This window comes from Trichosporon asahii (assembly GCF_000293215.1).
Source record: "Trichosporon asahii var. asahii CBS 2479 unplaced genomic scaffold scaffold00071, whole genome shotgun sequence".
Classification (NCBI taxonomy): domain Eukaryota; kingdom Fungi; phylum Basidiomycota; class Tremellomycetes; order Trichosporonales; family Trichosporonaceae; genus Trichosporon; species Trichosporon asahii.
Genome location: NW_014040854.1, coordinates 710,635 through 733,292, shown reverse-complemented (window position 1 = coordinate 733,292; position 22,658 = coordinate 710,635). Strand labels below are relative to the sequence as shown.

Here is a 22,658-nt window from a genome sequence, read left to right as displayed (position 1 = left end):
ATCAAAGAGTTGGTAGTACAATCTAGACTGCCTAGCCATAATGAATCCATGACCTCTTACTCTCGGCGCTGCGTCGGGCTCGCGGGCGGGGCGGCGTCCTCAAGCCGTCCGCCGTGATACGTCACCATCTCATCCTGCTGGTGTAACCTGAAGGACTCATGTTCGCCCGGCCGCCCAAACACTTCACTGACCCCCGTCCCAGCAGCGCGGGGCATCATCGTATCCCCATCCTCGGAGACGTACGAGTCGTCGACAAACTCGAACCCAGCCAAAGCAGCAGCCTGGGGATCGTACCCCTGCCCGCTTCCGGCCGAATACTGCGGCTCGGCCTGGTAATAGCCCCCCTGGCCCTGGCCGTACGTCGCCGTCGCGTCGAATGTGTCGTCGAACGACTCGTCGATGCTCTCATCGTCACCAATGACGCGCACGGGCTGCTCCGAAGTCTGGATATCGCTCCCGAACGACGTGTTCGCCAGACTCCTCCGCCGCGGCGTGGGGTCCAGTGTCGTGTCGCCTAGGAGATTGACAGACTCGTCGCCCGCATTGTACGTGTAGTTCGTCGTTGAGGGTGGCGGGCGGCCAAAGCCGAGCGACGAGGCGAGAGACGTGTCCTCCGTCGGGGCCGGCTTGGCGCTGAAGAGATTCGGCTCCGGCCGTGAGGAAGCTTTGGAGTCGTGGCTGAGGGCAGGGCGCGAGCCACTGCTAAAGATCGAGCCGTGCTTGCTCCCGCTGCCGAAGGCCGCAGATGCTGACCCAGTCGTGGAGTGCTTGCTCCCCCCACTCGCCAGCTTGCTGATGAACGGCGAGTCGTCGCTGATGTCCCCTAGCCCTCCGCTGGACGCTTTCGGTGTGTCGTCGTCGAACAGCCTCCGGCCGATCTCGCCAGGCATGACCGAGTATCGTCGCAGCGCCTCTGGGGTCGCGGCGCGCGGACTCGGGGCGTAGTCGTACTTCGTAATCTCGTCGAGGAGATTGGTCATCTCGCGCGTCTCCTTGTCTGCGCGGCGGAGGGGCTCGTCCCCTCTCGGTCGGAGCATTGCCTCCGCCCGCGGCGGAAGCGTGAACTTCATGGTCACCGGTGGGGACATGGCGGGCGACGGGGAGAAGGAGTCGAAGCGCGCGTTCAACGGTGTCTGGGTCAGATCGATCAGAGCACTGTGACGGCGGCCAGGCGTGCCGGGGGCAAGGCCTGCGCCAGGAGCCAGCGATGAGGCAGACGGTCGTCGGGCATCGGAGGGTCCAGCCGTGAAGGACGACAAAAGATCGCGGCGCACTGGAGGACTGGAGCTGCTCTCATCAAACCGGTCGTTATACCGCCCATATGCGGAGGGGAGACTCGGTGTGTCCTCAGTGTCGTCGATGGCGAGCGATCCGAGCTGGCGGTCGACATGCTCGAACGGACTTCCCACGCTGTCCTCCATGCTGTCGTCCTGTCTCCTAGCGGGCGTCGAGCTGGTGGCGGGGTTAAAGCTGTCGTGCGCGAGAGAGACTGTCTGGTCATCGTAGACAGTCGGTTGCTCCTCCTCCTCGTCTTCCTGGTGCTGCTCGACGGCCAGTCTGGTGCCCGCAGCCTGCTCGAAGAAGGAGCGCCAGAACTCGCTTGCTTCCCGTGTCGGTTCTGAGGCGAGGGCGAAGCGCTTAATGTTTGGGAGAATGCGTGAAGTGATGATTTCGTGGAAGCGGGCAAAGTTGTAATCAATGTCCTGCAGCAGCAGCGTGTTCATCTGGTCGATCTGTTCCATCTGCTGGGAGATGGGAGCTGACGGCGAGATTCCGTCCACAACGAAGAAGGGCGGCTGTAGCAAAGCAGGGTGCGCTGCGCCGCCTTTCTTCGGCGCCATGCTTGGTCTTGCTGCCATGTCGTTTGGTCGTGCAGTCGAGAGGTCTTGTGCGATGCGGACAGCTCTTGCCCGTGACGCGCGGTTGTTTTTGTTTTGGCAGGCGCGTCACTGTCAGTGCGGACAATCTTAACAGGGAGGCAGGCATAAGGCCGGCTGGTGCCCCGCGGCGGCCACGTGGGGCACGTGTCGGCTAATCTCCGCCGTGAAGGGGAGAGATGAGCTCTGCGCGCAAGTCCGAGATTTGCCTCTCGAGCAGCATCGAGCAGCACACCCGGCAACAGCAAGCATCAAGCATCCACGCTGCGGCATCGACATGACGAACGTGACGCCCGTACTGCCCGCGGCGGCGCTGCCGAGCCTGCCCCCGACGGAGAACGACACGTCGCTGTGCTCGCATCTCCGCGCGCTGGTATCGCGCCGCCGCACACCCGTCAAGACCGAGCCGGGAGAGCAGGACGACTCGCCCGCCGCGCGTGCTGAGCGCCGCTACGTGCAGGTTGTGCGATGGGGAGCGACGATGCAGGGATCGAAACGGAGGAAGGTGAGCTATGCCGTTGATGTGAGCTGACAAGGCAGACGACACCCCCGTGCTGCGGAGAGTGCAGGACGACACTGGCGCGCCCGTGGGCATGCCTGACGTGCGACTTTGTCGGATGTCCGCCCGCCGGGTCCAAGGGAGAGTGCCTCGCTACGCACTTTGCAGACAGCACGCGGTGCGAGTTCGGTGAGTCGCCGCCGCAGCTGATGGCGAACACAGGGTGGCGGCCACACCATGACGCCGTCGCCTGGTGGAGGCAAATCAGTTTCACCCAGCTTGATGAGAGTTTCCATGAGCTGACATCCAGCCGTTGACCCGATGACTGGCGCAATCTTCTGTGGCGAGTGCGACGACTGCATCTACCCGGACGCCTTCGAGACGCTGTTCCGCACGACGTGCATCCGTGTCGAGGAGGAGCACGACCGATCGCGGGAGCCGTCGGCTATTGGCGCCCGAGGGCGCGGGAGGGGCAACTGGCGGCCATGGGTGCCGCAGGACTCTGAGGCGCTCCTTCCTCGCGCACCTTGCCGCGGCTTACGGCCACTGCTGAACCTTTCGCAGACGTGCTTCCTGTCCTCGATCTTGCAGGCGCTCATCCACAATCCGCTACTGAAAGCGTACTTCCTTTCGGACAAGCACAATCGGCACGTGTGCCCTTCGTCGCGCGGGTTGGCGGTCGGCAAGCCGCTCGGCGACAGTGGGAGCGGGGCGAACACGCCACAGGAGCGCGAGAAGGGGTGCATGTGCTGCGAGATGGACCGCGCCTTTGAGGAGTTTTACAACGACGATGTGTCTCCGTGGGCGCCCATCAGCATGCTGTACAGCATGTGGCACACCTCGAGCGAGCTCGAGGGGTACGGGCAACAGGACGCGCACTCCTTCTTCCTGGCTGCTCTGGACCAGATCCACGCGCACGCCAAGGGTCAGCTGAGTAGCTGCAACTGCATCGCGCACCAGACCTTTGCCGGCTTCCTCGTGAGCACCGTGACGTGCAGTGCGTGCGCGGCCAAGAACACGACGATAGACCCGATCCTCGACATCCAGCTCGACTTCCCGCCCAACCCGGGTCCGGAGCCGCTCACGCTCGCGGCGATGCTGAGGCGGTATTGTGCCGAGGAGAAGATCGGGGGCGGCTCATACCGGTGCGAGCAGTGCGGAGGCGGGCCAAAAGTGCACGCCACGCGCAAGCTGGCAATCAAGAAGCTCCCGCCCGTGCTCAGCTTCCAGATGAAGCGGTTCGCGCACGGCGCAACGAGCTCAAAGGTCGAGCTGCCCGTCAAGTTCCCGAGCCACCTCAACATGCGTCCCTATGTCGACGACACGGAAAACGAGTCTGTCCCCGAGAGCCTGTTCGCTTATGATCTGTTTGCGGTCGTCACGCACGAGGGCAAGTTAGACAACGGCCACTACTGGGCCCACGTTCGCAGCGGCGACGAGTGGTGGCATTGCGACGACGACAAGGTCACCCCCACCACTCTGGCAGGCGCACTCGCGCAGAAGGCGTACATGCTCTTCTACGTCCGCAAGAGCCTCGCGTACGCCCAGCCCATGAGCGTGCTTCTCAACGCCAAGCCGAACGGCACCGCCAACGGCACGGCCAACGGCCACTGAGCCGCCGTCTGTCCCTATTTGAGACCCCGCAGTTGATATATTATGTTTGTATGCCACTTCACATGCATTGAGACTATGATGACAGGTGCGCGTTCAAGTATGGTGACAGGCGATGGAGGATCAGACCGGACAGCTTGAGTCGCGAACATGGGGATGATGATGGGATACAGCAGATCGGGCGCAATGAACGAATATGACAGTACGAATTGCTGGGGCATGGAAAACTAATGATGCACGACAGCGCACTTGGTGACAGCGTCACGACCAGATGGACTTGCCGGCGGAGAACTCGAGCGTCGTGCTGAGCGACGAGTGCCACTGCCCCGCCGAGCCGGGCGTCAGCGGGGTACGGGGCGTGCGAGGCGTGACTGGCAGCGAGGTGCGAGCCGAGAGCGGAGTCAAAATCTCCTCACCGCGGACACCGTTGGAGTGCTGGATGGGGTACTTGTCCTCTAGAACAATGTCGATAGAGTCAGCGATACCAAGAGAACCATGGCCAGGTGTCGGCAAAGGAAGACCGAGACTAGGCGGACGGCTCTTGCGCAGCAGCTTGCGCTCGGCGCCGATGGGGTGCAGCGCATCAGTTTCAGGAACTGGAGACAGCAGCTGAGTCTTGGAGACGGAGCGGGAGAGGTCGCCGGAGGTGGAGTCCGACTTGCGCACGGGCGTGTAGCTGTGGCGGGGCGGCACGGGGACTGTTGTTAGTTCTACGAGCTATGGAAAACTCACGGGTACTTTCGCGAGCGCTGTGCAGACGCGAGATGTTCGGCAGCGAGCCTGTCGTCAGCTTTCCCCTGTATACTTTAGCTCACCTCTACGGTCTGCATTCCACTGCGCAAGGCTGAGAGGCTGCTTGAGCCCCGCGTCGCTGGAGCGGCGGGCAAAGCGAGCCGTACTCGCCAGATTGGTCAGATCCGTCTCGGAACGAGAGTGGGCGTCGGTCAGGGGTGGTGACTCGGGGAAGGTGGTTGGACTGGGTTGAGGTGGCGAGCTCTCGGAGCGGGAGGCGACGAGACGAGGGGCGATGCCGCGGCTGGACCTCGCAAAGGGCACAACAGCACCGAGGGGCACCTTGACGCCGTCCCAAGACGAGAGACGCAACCAGTACTTCTCAGGAATGCCACATCCGTCCTTGCTGTCGCGATCCAGGGTCAGACCCAGCGCAGTGACGTTTGGCTTGCCACACTCGGCGAGGATGTTGCCCATCATCTCCTCAGGCTTCTCCTTCAGCTTCCTCAGCAGCGGCGCGTAGCCCGATGCAGCAACGGTGGCGGGATTGACAGCTGGAGAGGCGTAGATAGTGAGAGGGTGGGGATAATCGGCGTTGTAAGGGCGAGGAAGAGAGAGCTCGTCTGCGGTGTAGCAGGGCGCAGAGAGAGGGAAGGGCTTCGTCTCCGCCACCTCTGTGGCAGGGATCGGTAAGTGACAACCGAGGAAGGCGGGACGGGGGCGACGTGGCGCGGGCTTGCTGATCGGCGACGGCTTGACATCGCGCTGCTGCTTGAAGTGATCTTCCTGACGCTCGACAGAGTCGTGCACGACATCTTGCTGTGTGCTCAGCCACCTCTGAGTGGCGGAAGCGTAGGTGTCACTCAGACCCAGGTGGCGATCACCGCCATTCAACCCAGAGATCGACGATCCAAACACAAGGTCCGGCTGCTGCTCGATCTCCTGGGGAGGCGATGCGCAAGGTGACGATGACGGGGAGCATGAACGAGAGCCTGAGGTCAGCTTGTTACCAGAAGATGCGAAGCTCACCGAAAGTCTGCTCCGAGATCTCGGTGCTTCCTTGCTGATTTGACTCCTGCTTGTCATGGCGGTCTGCTGTCAGCTATACACCATTGTTGGTTAGCCTTACCTTTTCGAGACCGAGGTCCACGCCTGCGCCGGCCTCGGCGACGGCCGCGACGAGGAGGTCCTGCGAGCAAAGAGTGTTCGCTCTTGTCGGTGGGAAGTGTGCCAGGGGCAGGTGACTTGTAAGGCACAGGGCCAGGAGCGGTGTTCATGGGCTTGCGAGAGGGAGAGTACACTGGCACACTGCTAGTGTGATTGCCGTGGGCATGGTGCGGGGTGTCGAACCGGGGATCCCCGTGACCCATTCGCACCGAACGTCCGGGCATCGGAGTCGAGGAGACAGAAGGGAGCTACCCTAGACTAAACGGTGAAAGAGCTAGGAGTAGAAGGTTGGCTGTGTTGCTGCTGACGGTCAAGACCAGCTAAGCGTAGGGGTTGTGAGAAGTACTTGGTGTTGGGACACGGGAGACAGTCAATGTGGAGAGAGGTGAACAGGAGAGTGCGCGAGTTGGAAGATGGTGGACAGATGAGCTGGGGAAAAGTGCTCTTTTGGAAGATGTGGAAGTTCCAGATGACATTGGCGTAGTCGAGGTCGACGCGGTGCGGGCGAGCGCGAGCGCTCTGACAGAGCTCGGCGTTTGTTGATCAGCATTCGTGAAAGACAGCGGCGCGTTTGATCGAGAGAGCACGAGCGCACAAGAGCATTAGAGAATGCGGAGATGCGCCCTCTTGCGCCCTGCTTGCAGAATTTCCTCTCGCGACGCGGACGTTGAATGTGGTGAGTGAGACAAAACGATTAGCTCGTTTTGGATCCTGATCCGCGGCCAGTCCGTGTCGCCTCCTCCATATGCCCCGAGCGTGCCTGTCAGTAGTGAGGAATGACGTCCATGTCGATGCGCAGTGTCCGCAGAGCTTCTAGGGTGCTGCTGAGTCGCTGAGCATGCTGAGGCGACTAGAATGGTCGCTCGGAGCGTTCGCTCGATAGGTTCGAGAGGAGATGGCGTTATCATGACAGGCTCTGTCTATTCGGCGGGAGATTGCGGCCAAGGTTTGGACGTCGCCTGTCCCTCAGTCTCCGCTGCGATAAGACTCAATGTTAGCAATGTGGAAGGCCGACTGGTGCACTGGTGTCATGTGGTCTGGAACTCACCTTTCCTCATCTCTCAGCGAATGGAACCGCTTGAGGCATAACCGATGACTGATGACTGACCCCTTGGTCCGGCCTCTCCATCCCATCACGCTCTTGCGGCAGACCAATCCCAAGATGCCTCGATGCCTCAGAAAACGCCTCAACATAGTCCGGAAGCCTCGCCACAGATTCCAGACCTACCACTATACCACATGGACCAGGTCGCGACCGCCTCATCACATGGTGAGGCGATAAGGCCAGTCTGAGCCTCTGAGCCTAACATGAGTCAGAGAGCTCGGGACGGGGTGAGGTGTACGAGGTACGAGGAGTGAGCTAGTCGTGAGGACAGAGCAGCACCGCCAAGACACATAGGGAGACCAGCACAGCGCACAACCCTGACTCTCGCGGGGCGAGCAAGCATCAGATGCTCCGCGCTGTGCTTGCACGCCACCCGCGCCGCTGCCGATGTTCCAGTTCCTGAGATAAGGTGAGTATCGAAGGCGCGTTCGTCGCTAAGGAAAAGGACTCTAAAGGACCTGTGAGGTCATAGGGCGCAAAAGAAGTTGCTTCTGAATGGCCGGCGCGGACGATCTTTGTCCTGACAGCTCACAGGCTGCGCGCCAGCCTCGGGTACTCCGGTCGCGTGCGTGTGACAGCCGGGCTGCGCGTCGACACGCTCGCGGGCTCGCGAGCAGTGGTGGTCAAGTCAACGAGATTTTCAAGGGAGATCAGCGATTCATGAAGGCGGTACTGTGTGTCACCCGGTCTGTGCGTGTAAGAGTGAGAGAGCGGAGATCTCAACGTCCGCCGCGTTCCACCGTACGATATCCGTCCAGCTCTAACTTCTAGATCCCTCTTCCACTCCGTAGCGGCCTTACTCTCCGAGGACACGTCCGACGAGCCGTTGCAACCCTGTCCGCAGCATTCGACGTCCTGAACGGATCGTCGATCCTCGCTGATCTCGCAGCTATGCTTCGAGAAGTCACTGCTGCATGCCGCATTAGCCGGAACTGGGGTATGACGGAGGATCGACGTGCTCTCGCTACCGAACAGTAAGGCTAGCTCAGGCTCTCACCACATCACCCGCGACCCGATCACGCTGTAGCGCCATGCGCCATTTCTGATGTCCTAAGCACATTCACTAGCTCACATTTCCAACCACACCGGTATATCTTACCGAGGTCCGAGACCAGACCGGTCGCGATCGTGGGCAGCAGTGGGCCAGGTTGCGTCTCGAAGATGCCAAGCCCTCCAGGATCCAGGGCCTCCTCTCTGCTCTCCGCCATTGCAACATGCAGAGAGATGGACAGTGCTTGGCACCATGGCTAGTCCGCTTTAGGTCATGATCTTGGTGAATTGGTGAACACCCCCATCTACCTTCTACCTGTTGTGAGTAATGAGGAAGTGCAGTGCAGATGTGATCACGTCAACTTTCCAGCGAAAATGCCGCTGCTAGCGTATCGCGGCCCGACCTCCCGTTGCGCCGATGCTGGTTGTGAATCCGTAGTCGGACAGGAGCTGGATCCTGGTGAGAAACCTGTCTCTTGGACATGTCAGTGAATCCATGGTTGCATCGTATCCGGCAGATCGCTGTCTCACGCTCCCTAAAGTCGCGAATTGCACTAGACGTTGTGGTTGAACGAGACGTTGAGCTGGTGGGCGGTGAGAGAGTTTAGGACGCATGAGGCCCTAACAGAGTCGTCGTGAAGCAACTGTCGTCAACCTCCTCACCGTCACAGATGTATGTCGCTTGATATGATATGCGCAGAATGATGCTGAGGTGAGCGATGATGAGGTTTGGGTCAGCCAGGTTCCTGAAGCAGCGATGCCTGACGATGGTCGGCGAATTCCGAAAGACCGAGCGTCTCGGCATCCTGAGACCGTTCGCTGTTTTTCTTAGCTGGTAGCAACTTTAACTCGGCCTCATCCGCGACGGAACTGTGAGTAATTAAGGATGCTTAGTGCTGATGGTCGACACAGATAGCAGATATGGCATATGGGCATATGAAATCTTGTTGACCTTTGAAGGGACCTCACAACGACGTTACTCCTCGTCCCACTCGCTCTCCTCTTCAACGGGAGACTCAACAGCCTTGACCTTGTCGTGCTTCTGGGCTTGCTCGAGGTACTGGCAGAAGCGCCCATACACGCCACCCTTGGGCGACTGCTCTCCCTTCTGGATACCAGCCATGCGGAGTGCCCACTGGTATTCGACAGGAATGAGCGAGTACACCTCGAAGGGGACGAAGGGCATGGTGCCGTGCTCGGTGGGGCTGGGCAGGCACCAGAGCTGGGGCTCGGGGACGTCGTGGCGCATGAGCATGAACTGGGTAAGCTCGGGGCGCTTGAGGTGGATACCGGCGAGGAGCAGCGAGATGGGCGGGAGGACACTGCCGGCCTGTTCCTTCAGGTGCTTGACGAGGATGTTCGCGGCAGCTTCGCACTGATAACGGCCCAGGAACTCGGCGAGGCGCGCAACGCTAGAAATAGCTGCGCCAGCAGACGTCCACTGCAGCGCGACTTCGCCCGTGGTGACGATGTCGAGGAAGGCTTCGACCGTCTCGGCGCTCGCGTTGACGGCGACACTTGCGTGCGCCCACCCGCGGCTTGCCTCGACCTTCTTGCGCAGAACGGGACTGGACGTTAGTGGGCAGTGGACAGCATCCCAGGACCCACCTGGCCGACTGGAGGTGGTATGAGGGCACAGTCAGGACCGCGCCGTCGGCAGTGACGATGTCGCAGTCACCCTTGACCCATTTGCTTGCGTGTGAGCTCACGACAGAGGGCGCCGCGGGCGTGTCGGTGTCGGACCACGAAGTGTCGACAGACGGAGTTGGAACAGCAGGCCACTTGCCCCAGGCGGCGGCATTCTGAGTCGAGGAGACGGCGGGGGTTGCAAGAGCAGGCGGGGTAGGCGTAGCCGAATCCGTGGGAGACGGCGCGACGACGGACCACGCCGCGTCATCCTGGGCAGGAGCGGCTGGAACGAAGACAGGGGCGTGCATAGCCGCTGTAGTGGCTGAAGGGACCGACATTGGGAGGTGGGGGTGAAGATGCGGAGAAGAACGCTGATGAACAGATCCCCATCACTTGCAGACACGTCACTGCTGCTGACTGCGCCCCACCGGAAGCAACGCCTGATCGCCCAGCGCCCAAACTGCCGTGCAAGAGACATGGAGGCAACGCCGTTCAGCGTGAGGTGCAGGCGTGTACTCGAAGTAATGCATAAGGAGACTATGGGGTGATTGCTGATCACAGGCCACCTCCTACAGGCATTCATAACTCGTTTCTCCCTCAGCCTTGCTGTCACCCTTCCCATTCGGTAACAGCACCGCCCTTGAGTCGACCCTTCGAAGTCCTAAGGACTGGAGCCTGCCGCCTGGGCCGACTCGAGCAGGCACTGGAACCTCTGCCCGGGAGTCATCATCTGATTGTTGCCACCCTGAATCACTGAGCGCTCCAGGTTGCCAACCCGAGCATGCCTGAGGGCCCAGTGATACTGGATCGGAAGCTCCGCGAAAGCTTCCAAGGGAACGGCCTTGGGTTTGAAAGAGGTTGTGGGAGTGTTGCCCCCAACCCAGAGGCAATTCTCATCCCCTGTGAAGGAATCCAATCTGTTGATGAAGAGGCGGGGCTTGTCAGGAATCTCGACCAACAGCAACGCGATGAGAGCTGCGTCGGCTCGATAGCGAACGCTGTTGCGCAGAATGCTCAAGGCCACAGGGCAGTCGTACTTGCGCAGGAACTTGGCGAGACGGCTCAACTGGACCAACGCGGTGGAGGCGCCGCTGTCGTCTGAGAGCGCCAGTTGGAACTCTCCGGTTGTGACAATGTCGAGGAACTGCTCAATCGTGTGCGAGGGCTCTTCCAACTGCATTCGCTGTGGGCCCGAGCATGTGGCCAACATGTCACGGAACACTGCACTGATTTGTCAGCGTGACCTGACCTAGACTAACCTCCACGACTGCAGATGATACGGCTCGATGCAGAACTTGATATTGTCACTCGCGATGATCTCGAAGGAGCCATGCTGCCACTTGGCATTGACGGCTGGTTCGGGAGTCTCGTTGATGGGGTGGGACATGTCGATGGGAGAGGACGATGAGGGAACGAACAGGTCTGACATCGACCTGGGTCTAGGTGCACCTGTACAGGTCGTGTCAGCGTGAACGGTGAAACGGCGCGAGTTGCGCCCCTTGTGTGGTGCCAGATGGAGAATTCATGCGAACACTGAATTCACTGAAACGTTCATGATCAGACGACGATAAGGGGGTTGCACACAATTGCACAGTCTGAGGGAGAGAAGTACAGCCTCCCTCGGTAGTTCTTCAAGAATGGAGGAACCGATCACCCTGTTACGAAGGTAGAGACGGAAAGGACGATTTCAACGGCGGCCAGGAGTGGAGGGGTGCTTGACATGATGTAAGCGGGAAGATCAGTAGGGCGTCTGCAGCAGGTGAGATAACATATCGTTGAGTAATTCATCTCGTCATGAGGTCGTTACGGGGAACTACGGTTGATGATGGGCAAGTGGGAGAAGCTGTATGTACAGTACATTACCACAACAACGAGGGGGAGTGCTACAGCAATGCGCAGTGTGAGCACGAGTGGCTTCACATCGCGCTTCGATTGTTGTTGCAACTTCGTTTTGGTCTGGGTCATCACAGGTATAGTGGTGGTCGTGGGAGCCTTAGTGGTGGCCGTGAGGTCGGTTCTGGAGGCGACGACAGCGGCTTCAGGGTTTACGGCCGTCGGGACGTGTGGGTCTATGATGACTTGCTCGCCGTTCAGCGGCGCTGCAGGCGCTGCTTTGTCATCAGCCACGTTGTCTCTGGCTCGTACCTTGGCGGACAGGGCGTCTCCATTGTTTGAGCCGGCTTGCGCATTCGCCGTCACATCGTCCTCTTCCGTGACCGACTCGAGGACAACGAACTGAGCTTGCTGGGGCGAGACGCCGACATCGACTGCTTCGACGATGACGTCCTTCTTTTGCACATTCTGCACCGGAAGCGGGTTTTCCTCTGCCTCTTCAGGCAGAGTGCCCGACCGTAACGTGCCCTCTGAAGAGTCCCAGCAACTGTCAGTCTCGCTTGACAGACTGGCCAATGAGTCTTGCCTGTCCCGCGTGAGGGCAGGGCCGTTGCAGGTTGCCCTCCCCGTAGTAGGGTTGTGGACGTTCGTCATCTCATCCTTCACAGTTGCACAAGCGATGGTCTCATCCGAACCCTCATTGTCGACCGAGCCTCTGTTATGCACAAGGTCGTTATCATGCACGTCATCCTTCATAGCGTCGTTAAAGCCGGTGTCCTTCTCCGTTGCTGAGGCAAGAGCAGGGGTTACCGAGGAGGTATGCTCTGGAGAGCCACCCAGGGACTCAATCCTGACCATGTTCTCAACAGCTTGGTCGGTGTCCGCCGACAGTGGTATATCTTCGAGCGCTTCAGCAGTGTATCCGTTCATAGCCGCATCCTCCAACGATTTCGGGATATCCACAGCGATATTCTGGGTTGTGGCCTCGTCTCTGATGTCGGGTTCCTCCCAGACGGCCGGCACTGCTGGCTGGACGAGATCCCGTTCGTTGCCGTCCGGTTCGCCAGTGACCTTCTCTTGCTGCTCCTCGCCGCCTACCTCCTCCACCTTCCCAACCTTGTTTTGATCGACCGCAACAGGGGCCCCAAACGGCTTCCCTGTCTGGGCGTCAGCCACGGTGCCCGAGATAACCGCCCTCGCCGCCGGGAGGGCGGCCCGCTCGAGCGCGTGTCCCTACTTGCGGCTGAGGTTGATGTAGTGGATGAAGCGCTCGTCCTGGGCCCATGGGACGTTCGAAGCCTTCGACCTTGAGCTTTTCGACGCCGGTGAGAGTGAGGCGAAGAGCCCAGAGGTAAGTGTGGGGGATTTGAGCGAAGACCTCGAACGGAATTTCGGAAGGCTTGAGCACGGCGGACTCGGGTGCGGGGCAGAGCCAGAACATGTCCTCGGGGCGAGGGTACGAATCCAGGATCTCGGCGCAGAGTTCGGGTCGATCGAGATGCACACCGACGAGGAAGAAGACGATTGGCGACCAGTCCGTATGCGCGCGCACCAGGTGGACGAACAACTCTGTAGCCAGTGCGCACTGGTGTGCTGAGAGGAATCGCGCCAGAGCAGCGATCTGCACGAGCACACTTGCTTTGCTGCTCACTGCGAACTTGCCGGTGTCGACGATGTCGAGGAACTGCTCGAGCGTGTACGACGCATAGGGCAGGTCGAGCGTCTTTGCTCCCGAGCCGATCGTCTCACGGAACGCGAGCGACCAGCTCTGAAGGTGGTAGGACGCGACCGTGAACATTACATGGTCGGAAGTGACGAGCGAGACATCCCCGGTGTTCCACTTGGAGTGGGGCGTAGGCTGGGGAGGAGAAACCTCAGACTTGGGGGTGACTGGCTCAACTTTGGCCATGGCGACGGCTTGAAGCTCGAAGCTGCGACGGTGGTGGCGGGGTGAAGGATGGTGGAGACGGTAGACTCTGGGCGATATCGAGCTTATGTACCCTTTAAACGCACAGCTTTAAAGCGGGCACTGCAATGCATGCACCCACGGCGCTGCATGCCCCTTCAGCGTGGTCGTTACAAGCGGATCATCTGAATCTCAGCTGTCCACAGATTCTGAGCTGCCAAGATCGACTTCGACAGTCTCAAGAAGATTCATGGGAACGCTGCATGCGCTTCATTACCCTTGCGCCCGGGCGTCACAGAGTGACTGGGAGCTGAGTCAAGGAGTATAAGCACAGCATGCGTAATCAGTGTGATGAGCGACGTGACCCGCATACCGGAACAGCATGGTTAAGATATCGGAGTGCCCGGCATCGCCGGAGGTGCGAGGCGGCTAGACACCCCGATGGTCTTGCCCTATTGCCGACTGCTGTGGTCGTGTCCCGAGAACTCACGAGCTTCGCAGCGCAGTGGGCGCTCGTAGGTCAGTGCAAAGAAGCCAGAGCATGCAAAGGAATGAGCATCCAGAAATTCAGGACGCGCATTTGCTGTGCACTGCTCTCCTGCTGGCTCGCGTGCTGAACAGATTATCGCCTTCGATTCAACCTGAGCGTGACTTGGCGTCGGGCAGTCGAAGCATGATCGTTGCCTTTAACAACAGCGTTCTGAGAAGTGATCTTGCATCGCAGGGGAGGAAACTCACAATGGCTCCACTTCCACGCCCCCAAGTGCTGCCGCACTCCATCTGGACTGTGCGTGATAGGATCGCGTATCGCATTTACCGTGAGTCGCAAGACCAGACATTTATGGATAGGTCGTGCCACGTGGTTATCGATACCTGACATTGAATAGTTGAACTCTTCTGCGAAACTGGCACGGGCGGAAGCAGTTTGAATCCTACCCGACGGAGCCAAAAGAGGTAAGCCAGGGTCTCAGGCACACCAACCCCCTACTGCCTGCGACGTATCAACAACCTTCTCTTCCACTCTTCCGTGTCGCCGGCCAAAAACCCGTCGTTTCTTCTTCACTCTTTCACAGAGCATGAAAAAGAAGGCGTACATCCAGGGGGAATCGAACCCCCACCGCATCGAATCGCACGTGGCAACGATGCATGATACCATTTCACCATAGATGTGAGGACGAGCTGTCTGAGGAAGCGATGGGAGCACAGCTGGACGGGCCCTTAAGTACGCGCACGCACCGAAGATTTGTCGGGGGTGTTTTCTTTCGCACCTCAGATGTTTTGCAGCCTCATTTCTCCAGGGTGGCAAGACTTTGAGGGAGGAGAAGAGGTGTCGTGTCGACTTTTCGTTGGAGGTCGTGGCTGTCGATAAGATCGGTGGAGGTCTGATTTGATAGCCGCGTGGTATTGATCACGTGACCCCTCGCAACTTAAGATTTCTATCGCACGCACCGAACATCCTTGGCCACTTAGCTCAGTTGGTTAGAGCGTATGCTTAACACTCGCAGCGTTACGCATAAGGTCGGCGGTTCGACCCCGCCAGAGGTCATCTTTTTGGCCTTGCTCTCACCTCGCGAGGTGCCAAGGAAGGTGTGAAGGACCATAAGCGTGTAGGGAAGTCAGCGATGGGCGCCGGAGGCGATAAGGTGATCGTGTGACATACCGCGCGGGCCCTTGCGGTCCAGACTCTCCGGTTTCAACCCTCTGATCTCTCGGTCACCCGCAGTCGTGGGGCAGCAGCGTCGTGTTCCCACACAGCTGCACACCAGAGCCTAAGCTGGCACCGGGAAGGCTCGGATCCGAGATCTCGCTTCCAGTGCTCGAACCCAACCTTCGGTGTTCCTGTGATGAGAACTGATACGTCTTCTACGAGCTAAGGACTGCCAAGGCTGGCATCAGAAGCGTCTCGAAGGCACACGATGGAGCAAATAGCAGATTAGGTTCAGCAACTAGGAAGCAAGCTAAAAGACGACGTGCCTCCTCCGCGCTGTCCACCTGTGGAATGGATAGCCCCACTGCACCCCAGCCGACACCAGCTGGCTGCCACCGCAACGCCTGAGGGGCTGTCAAACAAGCCCGAGCTCTGATAACGGTTTGGCTTGGTGTAGTTGTTGTTCTTACTATGCCAGGAGCGCTCAGAGGTTCACTTATCGGCAATATGATTTCACGGGATGGGGCATCACCTCACTCCGATTTGCTGCCCAACCTTCTTTAGTCAGAAGGACGGGGCGGGGTGTCGTCAAGCTGGATTGTCGGTTACAAGGCTACTTGGCAAACTGGTGCGATCGGGTGAGCAGTAAGTCCTGAATGATATCTATAAAGACGGCGGTGGTTGAAGGCTCTCCCATACTTCTGATCGCAACGTCATGAAGCTCCTCGCCGTAGTCTCCATTGCGGCTCTCACAAACGCCGCAGTTATCAACCCCATCCCTTCGCCTTTCCCAACGGGCAGTGGTGGCATTTCGGGTTGTCCAGCCGGACCCAAGGGGACGAAGGGTCCTTGCTGGTGGAAACCCAACCCCTTCGAGGTGAACGTTCGACGCGACGTGAGTGCCCTCCACCGTGCACCCCTCTGACTAGCAGATCGTCGAACAGCTACCCGACTGGGCCCAAAAAGAGGTCATGTGTACTATCAAGTGCTCCCAGTTACACTACTGCTGCTGGGAGTACAAGAAGGACGTGTGCACTTGCACCGTTCCATCGGGGGACCCGCACTGTCGATCTGCATGCCGCCCATGGATAGAATCCCTCCTCAGCCCTCAGTATAAGGTACATTTAGGATGCAGTTACTGCCATGAAATCACCTCTTGCATATGTGTGGAGGAAGGTGCCCGCCGGCTGCAGAATGGAAAGTGGCAGTGTCATCCGGATCCGCCTGCCGAACTTAATCTTATCTGTCGCGGCGCCGGTTCAGCTCGCTTCCCGTTGCATGGGTCTTAAGCCCCTTTGTCCAATGTGCGTTGGGCGGCGTCGTCAGGCAGGCAAGTCAAGTGACTCCATCCGCAGTTTGCAAGTCGTCGCCGCAACCTGTCATCAGCCTCAAATAACAGCGATGCCCATCATGAAGTTGGGGTGCGCGCATCTCACCATGAAACTTCTCTTTTTCACCGCATTCTTTACTGCTGTCGCTGCCCAGAGTGGTGGCATTTCTGGTTGTCCTGATCTCCCCGATGGCAACCTTGGGCCTTGCTGGTGGAAGCCCGGGACAGACGACGTCGGCAATGCTCGACGCGACGTAAGTAACTTGACCCAGTCTCGCGCTGAACGCAAGGACGCAGTCGGCCTGCCGCCACCTCTCCCGGCCAAAGGCGAGGGCCTCTGCCGAATGAAGTGCATGGCGCTGGGATACTGCTGCTGGGTGTGGAAAGGCGATACATGTACCTGCACGGTGCATGGGAAGCTTGGCGACTTCCGGTGCAAGGTGTGCGGTCGTGTTGACAAGATTGAGCCCACGAACACTTGGGCTTGAGGCAGGCAAGAGGCTCAGCGACGAAACCCATTCCTGGATTGAGCTCGAGAAACGGAGCTCATTCCCGGCGAGGCGTACGATGAACGACAGTCAATGGAAGTTAGTAGTGAGGTCTGACTAAAAGAGACGCCGTAGGACACGTTGCAATGCAGGTTCAATCTGAACTGCTTGAACCAAGACGAAGCAGGCTTGATGCAGTCTGCAAAAAATGCCAATTGATAGGGAGGCGAGCTTTATCCGCGAAGGCGAAGGCGAACGAGTGATTGACAGGGTTCGAGGACGATAAACCTAGTAGACAAACTCGCGCGGCAGCTGTACCGCGGGATCCTCGCGCCTGCACCAGCGGGTTGCCAGTCGGCATCGGCGACGGAGCACAGGGCGCGAGTCGCGGAAGTCCAGTCAAGGTGGTGATGGAAATGCGGGGCCGTCAGTGAAAGGCCGATCACTCTCGGGAAACGAGGTCCGGCACACCGTGCCATTGGCTGGCTAAATGCTGCTATGAGCGGCAAAGTACCGGTCTTCGGTTGCATGAACACATGCTGCATGCGCGACAGAGACGCGTCCGGGAAAGGACATCGTCGCCGATCATCTGGAGTCATGAAAAGAAGCATTGTCGTTTGGGAGCGCAGCTCAGGCATGGCTGGATTATGAGTTACATCTAGTGTCTAGTCAGTCTACTTCTTCTTCGCGAGGGCTGGGTCCTTCGCGTGGGGCGCGTTCTCGGGAACAGGGATCTCCTTCTCGCCGTCAGGGGAGAATGCAACCACCTGGTGCGAGTTGGCCATGTGCTTGGTGTGGTTCCCGAACGCGACGATCTGGTCCTTCTCGTTGAAGAACTCGACACGGGTGAAGGCGAGTGTTCGACCTGGCGTGTCAGCGAGTCTACCCTGCAGATGGGCGAGAGAAGGACTTACCGACACGCAGAACCTTTCCGACAGCCTTAATCTCATCTCCAAGCTTTCCTCCGGGACGAATGAACTCGCAGGAGATGTTGACGGACGCGCCTGTCGGAGGTCGCATGCCCAGAGACTGGAGGGAAACGGAGGTCACGGTGTCAACCATGGCGAGGATAGCACCGCCGTGGATCGTCTGCTGTCAGCCGCGGCTCTTGACTCCAAAGCCTACGTCGTGGTTGTTGAGATGCTCCTTGCCAATCTTCATGCTCGTGTGGATGGTTCCCGGGATGGCCTTGTTGACGACCATCTGGACGTCAGCATTCTGTTTTCTCACGGGTACCCGGCCGACACAAGACAGCACAAGGCTTCTAATGCTTACGTTCTTCAGCACAGTTCCATCTTGACCTGTCCATCATCAGCCACCGAATTCTGATCTTTCAGATGATGGTGACTCACCAGCTTTAGCGACAGTCTGCGCCCAAGTCTGGGCGGTTGTCAGCTCAGCTCCTACACGCAGCGAACAGGCGCGAAGCCAGAACTTACCTTCCTAACGAATGCCAGACAAGCCATAGTGAGTAGAGAGTACGATCAGTGATGCGTAAGAGCCGATGGAGAAGAGATATTGCAAGTCGAAAGTTAAATAACGGGAAAGTGTGGGCGTGCAACACTTTCGGCAAGCGGAAGCCTGGTCACCGAGTGGATCGTCGGCCTCTCCGATCGATCTCGGCTATGTGCGGCACAGGTGGAAGTGACACCCGTCGAGATTATAGGGGGAGGGTTAAAATAAAGAAACCACCCTCAGGCGTGCACTTCGCGTGGCCGTCATTGACACACTAGGGGTGGGCTAAGATAAGGAACTAGTCACCCGCCCAACGTGCCTGATCACGGTACATGTCGTCCAATGCGTCACGTCCACTGTGAACGCTTCGCAACAACGACGACGACACTAACGATACCCTCCTCTCATTCCTTGGCACGCTTGCTCACCTAGACACATCCAGGAGACTTTGACGTGCCTACACGCTCATTTTCTGTTCTTTTTCTGCCGACAGCGCCACTACCCTTCTTACCTCGACGCTCCTCCCTGCCCTTGGCCGAAGGGCTCGGTCGCCGCAATGATCAAGTTCATCCTTGTGCAAGTGGGTCACTATGCGCTGAACAGGAAGCTAACCGTAGAACCGCCAAGGAAAGACTCGTCTGTCTAAGTGGTACGCCCCGTATGAAGATGACGAGAAGGTGAGCTTTCAAGTACGCACCCCAGCTGACGTACTCAGGTCAGACTACGCGGCGAAGTCCATCGCTTAATCGCGCCCCGTGACCAGAAGTACCAATCGAACTTTGTCGAGGTGAGTGCACTCTCGAGATTATAGCCATGCCGACCGCATGAGCTGCGATGGACGGATAGCTAACCCTTTAGTTCCGCAACGACAAGATTGTTTACCGCCGCTACGCCGGTCTGTTCTTTTGTGTCTGTGTGGACTCAAATGACAACGAGCTTGCGTATCTCGAGGCTATCCACCTGTTTGTCGAGGTTCTCGGTGAGTACATTGCGCTTTACCGGCCGCTGCAAGGGCGGAAGGTGGTAAGCTGACAACCAGATGCGTTCTTCCAGAATGTGTGTGAGCTCGACCTCGTCTTCTCCTTCTACAAGGTGAGTCTAAGGCTTGTGAGGTGGAGACTGACCCGCAGGTCTACGCCATTCTCGATGAGGTCTTCCTCGCGGGCGAGATCGAGGAGACGTCAAAACAAGTCGTTCTCGACCGTCTCGACTATCTAGAGAAGCTGGAGTAGAGCGGATAATGTGTGCCAGTAATGACCCTTCATATGCAATATGTTGTATTAGTTCTGACAGTCCTCTACCCTCCTTCGGCCGTTCGTTCTACGGCGTTTTTCTCCTGAACAGTGCAAGATGGAATACATGCGGATGCCCGCCACCTTCGTCCTACCAACAGCCGTCTCCTATGATGACCGATCACGCTTCCTCTGCTCCTGCCAGTTCTTCTTGCATTCTCTGTATGCCTTGAAGAACTCGTAGCACTGTCCATGTCAGCTTTAGCGGCACGTAGCAGCTTACCTCCGCCTTGTTGTAGTGCGTTCGCTCGAGGCAATCCAGGCTCGCCTTGCTTGCCTTCTCACACGGGTCGATGAACTGAGTGTCAGCTTCGATTTCCAGACAGCACTCAGCTGCATCTGAGTCTCCCTGCAATTATTACATACCTTGGACACGACACGGTGGTCCTTGTGCGCCTGCAGCGTCTTCTTGTAGTCGGCGGGCTGCTTCATCTCCGGCGTGGGGGGAGGAGGAAGGTACTCCTTCGGAGTCGGGTTCTTGTTGGGAGGGACAGGGGTGGCCATCGTGCTTGCTCTTCTTCTGTCGTGTCGCTCCTAGCTCCTCGTCGCCTTGAGAGATGGAAAGGACGGTTCGTTGTGGTCGAGTGATCAAGTGGTCAACGGCAGAGCAACGCGAATTCGGAAACGGCCATTGCAGCCAACCTCATTTGCGCGAAACGCGGAACATTGGGGCTCCACACGCCGCTCACCACACGGACTGACGCAACCGCCTTGTCTGGGCTCTGGGCTAGTTTCCGCGCCGAGGTGCTTTGTTTTCGTCCACTCATCCACTCTGGTCACTCACCATGGACGCGATTCAGACTCTGGCGTCCGTAGGGATGGCCGTTGGGTAAGCTAGTTGTATGGGTGGAGCTGACTGCAGGCCGCCTCTCGTCTACGTCGACCAGGTATGTAGCTAGGCACCACAGTTCAAAGCTGACCCCAGGCCGTCAGCATAGTGCGCAAGCGGTGAGCTCACAAGCTCTGGAACTTTCAGCTAACCCCAGTGACTCATCCGGCTTCTCGCATGGTAAGCTAAGAGCTAGTCGCTGATAGCTGACCTCAGACGTGTGCGGCGTAGTCATTATCGCGAACATCTGCCGAGTGTTCTTCTGGTTCGGCGCGCGATTCGAGACCCGTGCGTAGACCTTGCTTTGGCCTTCCCTGCCCTTCGGTCTGCCTCGCTTTTCCACAGCCAGCCGAAAGCATCCACCGATGTGATCAGCTCGTTGTCCTGGGCATTGCGGGGCAGGGCGAACCAGCAAGCATAAGCTGCAGAGCCAACGTATACAGCTAACACACCAGCACTCCTCGTACAGTCGTTACTCCTGATCGTGTCGCAGCTCGTTCTCCTCTGGATCTGCATCTACTATGCGGTCCCGTCTGATCCCGGAGAGGAGGCGGACGCGCTGCTGGCGCAGTCGAAGGGCTTGCTCTCCAAGCGCCCCTTCAACTTCTGGCGCTGGACAAAGTTCGGGACGTACATCGAGTTCCTGGCCGGGCTCATCGTCGTTCTCTCCATCTTACAGGTCGCACTCGGCCGCTTCGACTGGTGAGTGCAGCTTAACTCAGCCAGAAAGGTAGCTGACAGGACAGGTACATCGATGCGTGAGTTGGGAGAATAGGTTTCGACAACTAACACGCAGACTTGGCTTTGTCGCGCTGACGATCGGTGAGCTGGTAAGAGACCGCTAAAGCTGACAGCAGAATCGACCCTGCCGATCCCGCAGTTCATCTCGAATTGGCGCCGCAAGTCGTGCTACGGTTTCCGCTCGTCGACGCTGGCCGGCTGGCTCTTCGGCGACGCGTTCAAGTAAGTTTTGAGACACTTCTTGTAAGCTGACTCCAGAACCGCATACTACTTTGTGCGCCACAACCCGCTGCAGTTCAAGGTGACGGGCATTATGACGTTGTGTTGGGACTTTGGTGAGCTAAGTTATGGAGATTCTGAGCTGACAGCAGCCGTCCTCGGGCAACGGCTGTACTACGGTGCCGAGCCGCCGACGCATCTCCCGTTACATGATCGGGACCACGAGCGCCTCCACGACCGCGACGAGGAGGAAGACTGATCTCTCCATAGACACGACTTGTTCCCGTATTCCCTGCCTGACCTCTGGCTCCAGATGTATCACTCTTGTCCAATCTCCTCTCCTGACTGCTGTCCCTCTCATCTGCCTTCCCAGCTCCAGACTCCCAATCACAATGATCTCCCCTCGCAGCCCTCGCAGCCTTCGCTCCACTCGCTCGCTTCCTCCACTCGTCCATCGTCGGAGCTATGTTTTTTGCATCAATCTAAGGGTGATGTTTGTTTGGAGGGTGGTTGCTTAGTGCGAGTCCTTGACGGTGACAGAGTCCCAGTCGGCACGCTCCTTGTCCTCCTTGGCGACCTGCTTGATGTAAGGGGTGAGGTAGCGGACATCGTCCTCGGGCTTGAGCCACTGCTCCTTGGGGAGGGGGCGGCGCATGAGGTCCTGCTGGAAAGCGACGCGGAAGCGGTAGGCACGGTCGTAGCCCTCGATGGCGGGGAGACGCGAGATGGCCTGTAGGTGTTAGCTATGCGGAAAGCTGTTAGCTGGGCGGGGGACAGGGCTGGGGCTGGGGCTCGGCGAAGTGATCAAGCACTCTAGATGATCTGAAGGGCGGGGAGGACGGTCATTCCTGGATCGATCCGGCGGAGCAGAGATGAGAGCGATTCGCGACCTCTATCCACCACATAAAGCATGGCACCGCCAGCTCCTGCTGCATGGTCACAGACCGCGAACCTTGCGAGCTGGTAACTGCGCCAGGTGGTGTCGTTGTGTTCTCATTCCCATCCGGCGTCGTTCGCATTCGGAGTGAGTTGACCACTTTGCCGAGCCCCGGTTCTTGCCCTGTCCAAATCTCCTGTTCCTCCTCACCTTCTCAACATCACGGCGCTCCTCGATGATCAGGTCATCGTACTTGAGGCCGACCTTGCGGTATCCGGCGGCGTTGACGTAGGCCTTCGAGATGGGGATGAGGGCCTTGTAGAGGCTGGGCATGTGCTCCTTGATGCAGGAGGCGAAGCTGGATTCGGAACGGTCGCATGGTGGAGCAAAGAAGAGCCGAAGTGTGTGCCAAATCATCGTTTCGTCATTC

At 58.6% G+C, this 22,658-nt stretch overlaps 10 protein-coding genes and 2 non-coding genes across 12 annotated transcripts; 4 read left to right on the top strand and 8 right to left on the bottom strand.

Annotated features, from left to right (window-relative positions):
• Positions 1-56: 56 nt before the first annotated feature.
• A1Q1_05115 (uncharacterized protein) lies at positions 57-1,859 on the bottom strand (the record flags this gene model as incomplete). The annotated part of the gene is made up of 1 exon (XM_014321922.1): positions 57-1,859. The coding sequence occupies one exon, from the start codon at positions 1,857-1,859 to the stop codon at positions 57-59; it is 1,803 nt and encodes a 600-aa protein (XP_014177397.1).
• A 1,345-nt stretch (positions 1,860-3,204) lies between these two features.
• A1Q1_05114 (ubiquitin specific protease) lies at positions 3,205-3,990 on the top strand (the record flags this gene model as incomplete). Its single annotated transcript, XM_014321921.1, has 1 exon — positions 3,205-3,990. One exon carries the CDS (start codon positions 3,205-3,207, stop codon positions 3,988-3,990), a length of 786 nt encoding a protein of 261 aa, XP_014177396.1.
• A 258-nt stretch (positions 3,991-4,248) lies between these two features.
• Positions 4,249-6,110, bottom strand: A1Q1_05113 (uncharacterized protein; the record flags this gene model as incomplete). Its single annotated transcript, XM_014321920.1, has 3 exons — positions 4,249-4,697; positions 4,803-5,711; positions 5,849-6,110. The coding sequence occupies 3 exons, from the start codon at positions 6,108-6,110 to the stop codon at positions 4,249-4,251; spliced, it is 1,620 nt and encodes a 539-aa protein (XP_014177395.1).
• Positions 6,111-8,715: 2,605 nt separating this feature from the next.
• Positions 8,716-9,948, bottom strand: A1Q1_05112 (uncharacterized protein; the record flags this gene model as incomplete). Its single annotated transcript, XM_014321919.1, has 3 exons — positions 8,716-8,851; positions 8,962-9,549; positions 9,590-9,948. The coding sequence occupies 3 exons, from the start codon at positions 9,946-9,948 to the stop codon at positions 8,716-8,718; spliced, it is 1,083 nt and encodes a 360-aa protein (XP_014177394.1).
• Positions 9,949-10,271: 323 nt separating this feature from the next.
• Positions 10,272-13,352, bottom strand: A1Q1_05111 (uncharacterized protein; the record flags this gene model as incomplete). The annotated part of the gene is made up of 4 exons (XM_014321918.1): positions 10,272-10,831; positions 10,919-11,059; positions 11,464-12,604; positions 12,681-13,352. 4 exons carry the CDS (start codon positions 13,350-13,352, stop codon positions 10,272-10,274), a joined length of 2,514 nt encoding a protein of 837 aa, XP_014177393.1.
• A 1,088-nt stretch (positions 13,353-14,440) lies between these two features.
• Positions 14,441-14,519, bottom strand: A1Q1_t387. Its single transcript has one exon. It is a non-coding gene; the product is annotated as a tRNA-Gly (tRNA).
• A 290-nt stretch (positions 14,520-14,809) lies between these two features.
• On the top strand, positions 14,810-14,895 carry A1Q1_t417. Its single transcript has one exon. It is a non-coding gene; the product is annotated as a tRNA-Val (tRNA).
• A 2,594-nt stretch (positions 14,896-17,489) lies between these two features.
• Positions 17,490-18,281, bottom strand: A1Q1_05110 (uncharacterized protein; the record flags this gene model as incomplete). The annotated part of the gene is made up of 6 exons (XM_014321917.1): positions 17,490-17,680; positions 17,730-17,844; positions 17,941-18,033; positions 18,091-18,116; positions 18,168-18,195; positions 18,255-18,281. The coding sequence occupies 6 exons, from the start codon at positions 18,279-18,281 to the stop codon at positions 17,490-17,492; spliced, it is 480 nt and encodes a 159-aa protein (XP_014177392.1).
• Positions 18,282-18,826: 545 nt separating this feature from the next.
• Positions 18,827-19,502, top strand: A1Q1_05109 (vesicle-mediated transport-related protein; the record flags this gene model as incomplete). The annotated part of the gene is made up of 6 exons (XM_014321916.1): positions 18,827-18,850; positions 18,898-18,947; positions 18,991-19,057; positions 19,129-19,249; positions 19,310-19,362; positions 19,401-19,502. 6 exons carry the CDS (start codon positions 18,827-18,829, stop codon positions 19,500-19,502), a joined length of 417 nt encoding a protein of 138 aa, XP_014177391.1.
• A 168-nt stretch (positions 19,503-19,670) lies between these two features.
• On the bottom strand, positions 19,671-20,066 carry A1Q1_05108 (aerobic respiration-related protein; the record flags this gene model as incomplete). The annotated part of the gene is made up of 2 exons (XM_014321915.1): positions 19,671-19,748; positions 19,929-20,066. The coding sequence occupies 2 exons, from the start codon at positions 20,064-20,066 to the stop codon at positions 19,671-19,673; spliced, it is 216 nt and encodes a 71-aa protein (XP_014177390.1).
• A 281-nt stretch (positions 20,067-20,347) lies between these two features.
• A1Q1_05107 (uncharacterized protein) lies at positions 20,348-21,610 on the top strand (the record flags this gene model as incomplete). The annotated part of the gene is made up of 7 exons (XM_014321914.1): positions 20,348-20,391; positions 20,501-20,571; positions 20,623-20,679; positions 20,847-21,093; positions 21,138-21,149; positions 21,249-21,354; positions 21,428-21,610. 7 exons carry the CDS (start codon positions 20,348-20,350, stop codon positions 21,608-21,610), a joined length of 720 nt encoding a protein of 239 aa, XP_014177389.1.
• Positions 21,611-21,865: 255 nt separating this feature from the next.
• On the bottom strand, positions 21,866-22,561 carry A1Q1_05106 (uncharacterized protein; the record flags this gene model as incomplete). The annotated part of the gene is made up of 2 exons (XM_014321913.1): positions 21,866-22,081; positions 22,439-22,561. The coding sequence occupies 2 exons, from the start codon at positions 22,559-22,561 to the stop codon at positions 21,866-21,868; spliced, it is 339 nt and encodes a 112-aa protein (XP_014177388.1).
• Between the last annotated feature and the right edge of the window lie 97 nt (positions 22,562-22,658).